The following is a 6387-nucleotide window of genomic DNA, read 5'->3' on the forward strand; positions in this document are numbered from 1 at the left end:
GAAGGATACAGTGGAGAGTTGAGAGAGGAAGAAATAAATCTTTGTGTGCCAAGTTAAACAATTTGGACTACTTTCCACAGTAGACACTCTGAAGTATACGATGAAATAATTAAATATGTATTTTGGAAAGATAACTCAGACATCTACCAAAGAGAGCAGTGGAAGCCAACAGATCACCAGTGGCAATACCACTTTTAACGGGGCTTCATCCAACTCCAATTAAAAATATCTCTCCTTCTACTAATTCCTTAGTCTGCTGTTCATTTAACCCAGTCTTCACTTAGAAAAAGTCTGACACAACATAAATAGTGCTGAAATTATACTTTATTTGTGCATATTAAATATTGATAAACAAGTGTATTATTTTCCATTGGGTGAAATCACAGTTTTCAGTAATATTCTGAGGCACCAGGCATGAGATGAGATGCTATGTTTTTATCAGGGTACAAGTCATATCACCTGACACATTCAAGTGCTGTCTGACATGCCATCAAAGCAGTGGCTCAGAAGACAGACATAGTCTCAAATAGGCAGCAATGGGATGGCATCATTTCATTTATAAACATTCATTATTCCATCAAGTGAAATAAACACACAACCCACAGAGTCTTGCTTAGGTCAGCTACCTAGTTGGCCCCTGAGAAAAAGCCTTGTAAAACATAGATTTGCCTAGTTAATCAGAGAAAATAGAGGGTCAAGTGAAATAGTCACAGGATACAGGAATCATAAATAACACATATGTTAATAGATACCCATTTTCATCACATAAAAGTTACATTATAAATACTTTGATCAATGAATCAATATTCCCCATATAAATAATGTAAAATATTAAATATTAATAAATAGATTGAGATTTAAAAATTCAAATATTGCAGGCAGGATGACAATTATTTTGATGCTCTCTGGCCTTGGAACATAGTCTGACTTCTCTTCCGCTTTCTTAGGTTAGATCTTGGTGACAGATCATTCATCACTTTGATGAGTTCACTGATGGCTTTGCGCTGGATCTGCAGATTATCTACCTGTTGGGAGAGAAAACAGCAAAATTAATTTCAGGCATATGAGCCATCAGGATATTCTGCTGTCATGGTCCATAAAAGTGGAAGTATTCCTTTAAAATAAATTATTTTCACTAGCAATACATTAGCTTAATATGAGATGTTGATTTCTTCATTAATTAAGACTAAAATTATAATTAAATTGCTAGTTGTGCTGTTACATCATGGGAGACATCACATATCCTTAAATTTACTGCTATGGAATGCTGAAAATTATATAGTGAAAAGAGCCCCGAAGTAGAGTGAGGGACCAAGAAATGTGAGTTTGAATTCTGTGTGTGCAATACATCTAACTTTAAACCAGTCCCTTAACCTCTCCAAATCTCTGTTTTTTCCTCTAAACAATGAGGAGGTTGTTCAGATGACCTCCAGGTTCTCTACCACTTCTATCACTTTGTATGCAGTCTGTGCCATAAGCATCAAACGAGTTACTGTAGGCAATGGCGCTCAATTTTGGCATGCAGCAGAATAACCTGGAGACCTAATGAAACACTCAGAGACCCAGAGGCATGAAATTGGACTGGGCCTGGGCCACTGCATAGTTATTAACATCACCAGATGATTCAGACACCACCAAAGTTTGAGAACCACTGGTATAGATTCAGTACTTCGTAAACACCAAGTCCAAGGCAGATGAAAAACATCATTTTTAATTTCTCCCAAATTAGGTCAGTCTTATCATTTCCATAATGCAATTAAAAATAAATACTGATCATATTTATATGCAATAATCAATTGCTGGTATGTAACACTTTAGGAATGAAAGCAAATTTCCCTACACCCTGCCTTCCATTCCAGCAAATTGAACTGTTTTCTCACTGTTCAGTTGGTCCTGTTCTCCAATAGGACCATTTAGGTGAATCTATGTTTCATAAAATGAAGACTACTTATTTTCATCTTTGCTTTGCTACTATATTTCTTTCTTTCCTTCCTTCCTTCCTTCCTTCCTTCCTTCCTTCTCTCTCTCTCTCTCTCTCTCACCTTCTTTCTTTCTTTCTTTTGTTTTGTATTTTTAGGGCCACACCCACGGCATATGGAGGTTCCCAGGCTAGGGGTCTAATTGGAGCCACAGCTGCCAGCCTACACCACAGCCACAGCAATGCCAGATCCGAGCCACATCTGCGACCTACACCAACAGCTCATGGCAATGCCAGATCCTTAACCCACTGAACAAGGCCAGGGATTGAACCCGAAACCTCATGGTTCCTAGTTGTATTTGTTTCTGCTGCACCACAACAGGAACTCCTACATTTCTTTCTAAAGCTGCGTATACTGTGGCCACCTTGCCAATTTCTTACAATGACTAGGAGATCCTACGTTAGCCTTAAATATGTTAGCAACTGAGCAAAAGACAAGGGTTGAGAGTCCACTCAAGATTGTCCATCATGAAGGAGGAGGCTTGGAGATTCTAGAAGATGGGACCAACAGATTTTTTTTTTCAAGGCCCAATTATAGCAAAATAGGAAAGTTTCTACCAGCTGTGTGTTTGCAAGTGATAAATTTTACTTTCTAGGGTTCAAAGCATGAATGGCAAGCCAAGGGCTGCCCTGGGTTAGGAACAAGTGCTTTTTTATTTTCTAGCCTGCAGCCAATGGAGATCTGTTGGACATTGCAAAACATGACCAGTGGAAGTAGTAATGGTCTTATAATTGTTCCAAGCCACTTTTGTCCCATTTAATCTACCAAAGACTAGAGAAATCTTGAAGAGCAAGCACTTCGTTCAGTTTCTGGGAGCTTATGAGAGATTGGTGAGAGGCAGACCCAGTTATAGTGAGAGCTGGGGCACAAATCCCAAGAGCACAGTCATAACGGGAACCCCTCCTCTTCTCATTCAAGCCTATTATATCAAAGCTCACCCCCATCCCCAAGTCTTAAGGCCTTCATCTCTCAGATGAAATTTTTGAAAATATGACTTGTCTTTATGCTTCAAAGTTATCTTTCAGCTTCTAGATACCATAACTTTAAAGACAAGACAATTTAATAAGATAAAGTTTGGGACCCTAAAAATTTCTCCAGCTGAAATACTCTGGTATCCAAAAGTGGATAGGACAATTTTTTCCTAAGGTATAAATTCTACCTATTTTCTTTACTAAAAACTAACATTCTGCCATTACTTGGGCTGTACAATGTGAGAGGATGACCAGAGTCTGGCAGAAGGAGGCCCCTTGTCCCCTCCAAGGTCATACCTTCCTCCTATCTCATTCTCATTTTCTGTCTATGGCACTGCAGACTTTAGAGCAAAGGAGACCATATAAATTATAGTGAAGCCAACAGACTCCTTTTAAGATGAGGAAACAGCCCCAGCCAGGCCTGTGATTCATCTGTGGTCACACAGGTCTCTGGTGGCTTGAACTGGGAGGAGCTCACATCTTCTCCACCCCTCCCACTGTTCTTTCCATTAACAAGTGCAGCCTGCTATTCAAAACAAGAGAATTTCCAACACACAAACAAGGGGTAATGGGAGGACTGCTTTCCAACACTGCCCTCAACTTCTTCACTACTTCCTTCTCCCTGATTTGCTCATTCACCTGTCTTTGTGTGGTAGGCATAATGCCAGCCTTTTCCCAAATCACAAATGTGAATGACTCCCATAAGTGACTTTACCAAGTCACCCAAAGCACAAACATAATTACCAAAGAGGAGTTTTGACTACAGGTTCACTCCATAGCTTTAACAACTGTATCCAGTAACTAATTTCCATTTTTACTGGAATGAAGTGTTTTACAAGAGCCTTTACAAATGAAACAAAAAAAGAATTAAGCTCATCTCACCGGAATTTTAATCAGCTTTTCGAAGTCATTCAGTTTCCCAGAGCTACCATTTAGGAACCTCTGAAACATGTCTTGCTTGATCACATCCATGCTCCTTTGAATGGCCTGGTTATCTTTGAAGATTTCAAAGAATTTGAAGTAGAAGGAGACAATTTGGCTCTGAATTATTTTTTTGTCACTCTCCTTGGGAGAAAAGAGCACAAAGAGAGAGTGATGTGAATTTATCCAGTAGAAAATAAGCAACAGGAAAATCAGCCAAATAGAAATGTTCAGCTTACCTCTTTCCAATTCTTCAAAATTTCTAAGAAAAGAGGTCCACCATTAGGTACATCTGAGGTACTTGCATTCTGGGGGGAAAAGGTGGGGGGGAGGGAGGATTAGTTTACAAATAGTCCATAAATTGCCCTAAAAACTGTACTTCAAGTTTTACTGAATTCAGATGCCAGCAATATCCACTGATTTTCTCTTCCACCCTCTGTTTGGTTCTATCAATAAGTATTCTTAAAAACCATCATGTTAGATATAGCCAAAGACTATCATGTTATTTTAGCTTTCTTATTTTCTAGTATTAACTCTTAAATTGAAACATCACAAATGAACTCAACAAGGCTGATGATACTTCAATTGTCCCAAACAAGTATAATAAGGAAAAGAAAATATTTTTAAGCCAAATTTAAAGGGGAAAAAAAAAAAATCAGCAAAGCCATCTCACTACAAAACACTGCCCCCCTATGGTAAAGGTTTCTATTACCTCTACCTATGTCCTGTAAGTTATTGTGTCAACTATAATTGCCCCAGCTATAATTATAACAGCTAAATTTTGGACGTAAAATATTTTAAGTGCAAAAACTATTTTAATTAACTGTAAGTGAAAAAATTAAGAAATTCATAAGACAAAACAAAAACAATTTTAAAACTATAAGATTATAACTCCTACAAAAAAATCTCAGCAAGTGACTGAGTCCAAGAGTAATTCACAGACAATATAGATGGAATAGAAGAATTTTAAAACTACTTTTCAGAGAAAAATACCTGTAAATTATTTCTTAAGCCAAAGCTTTAAGGACCTCACCTTCTGTAATTGATCAGTTATTTCATAACCATTTTTAATGCTAATATTGACCTTTGACTGTCACTGTCCTAGTAGCCTGAGAAGTCAGAAACTAATACCCATTTTCTCAGTACACTCACTACTAGACATCCTAATTGAATGGATTCTCAACACGAAGATTTATACCCATACTATGCTCATCTTTTGGAGGATTCATGAACTCTCCCTTAAATGTCTATAGCAAATTGAACAGAGGGTTAAAACAATAAATATCTAGCTCATCTAGTCAAAAAAACTCATCCAGCCAACAAACAGTCACCATAACACCAAGTCTTCTCAAGATGACTTGTGGATTAGAGACGAGAGTCCATCATAGACACAATTCCAATTCAGCATCAGTCTACTCAACTACAAGCAAGTATTATTAAAAGGTCATACTTACAAAATAGTCCTTTAGGATCGTTATTTCTTTAAAAAAGGGCGCCTGGCAGTAAGAGCCAGAAAAACACAAAGTCACGCAAAGCTGAAAAGCTAAGAAATAAGTTGTATAACTCATTGTTTCGGAGAGAGTTAGCTTCTGGTTGAAATCAGAAGCTCCTATATACAGTCGATCAGGCCCAGAGCGCTTGGCTGACCTTTCTTCTGCAATAGCTGATCTGAAGATGATCAGAAAAATGTACTGTGTCTCCTCTTGCTTCTGGTATTTATACCTAGTTGAAGTCTTGTCAAGATTACGTATTTTCACAAGTTTTTTAAGATGAGATGGTGACAGATAGTCAGAGATGCTAGTTAGTTGGTATTAATAACTCTGGTTTTGTGGCATTTTGGTGTTGTAGTTAGAGTTTCCTCTCAACTCCTTGGGTCTTTTGACGAGGAGACAGACCCATTATGCCCACTGTGCCACTCTTGTGGGATCCTTTGAAAGCACTTTCACTTCACACCATCCAGGGATTGGAAATTTTTGTGCACCTCCTCCCTTGGCCCCTGTAAAATGTTGACTCCTCATCCAGATTACATTGATCATTTGCTTGTGGTCGGAAGCGAGTACAAAAGGAAATTCTAGGGCCTCTCAAATCTTTTCAGAGGGGGTGCCTCTTAAAACTTTTCTTGCAAATGACCAGAAAGCAAGGAAAGAGTGTGGTTAGAAGACCAATGTAGTAGGAAGTCCTTCATCAAAGGTGGTTAGTATAATATCCACCAAAACTTTACGTTGCTCTGACCAACACTCCCCCATAGAAATACAATGCGATATAATTTTCTAATAACCCCATTACTAAAAGTAAAAAGAAACAAGGAAAAATAATTTTAAAATACATCATACTTAAACCAATATATAAGCCAAATGATATATCCAAGATATCATTTCAATATGTACCACACGTACTATTATTAATGATACTATACATTTTTTTTTGTCTTTTTCTCTTTTCTAGGCTGCACCTGTGGCATATGGATGTTCCCAGGCTAGGGGTCTAATCTAAGCTGTGTCTGCGACCTACACTAC

At 37.9% G+C, this 6387-nt stretch overlaps 1 protein-coding gene across 1 annotated transcript; it reads right to left on the minus strand.

Annotated features, from left to right (window-relative positions):
* On the minus strand, window positions 699–5463 carry IFNG (interferon gamma). The gene is made up of 4 exons (NM_213948.1): window positions 5326–5463; window positions 4111–4179; window positions 3833–4015; window positions 699–1025 (listed from the first exon to the last, which is right to left on the minus strand). Exons 1-4 carry the CDS (start codon window positions 5437–5439, stop codon window positions 891–893), a joined length of 501 nt encoding a protein of 166 aa, NP_999113.1. The 5' UTR covers window positions 5440–5463; the 3' UTR covers window positions 699–890.

This window comes from Sus scrofa, chromosome 5 (assembly GCF_000003025.6).
Source record: "Sus scrofa isolate TJ Tabasco breed Duroc chromosome 5, Sscrofa11.1, whole genome shotgun sequence".
NCBI classification, from domain to species: Eukaryota; Metazoa; Chordata; class Mammalia; order Artiodactyla; family Suidae; genus Sus; species Sus scrofa.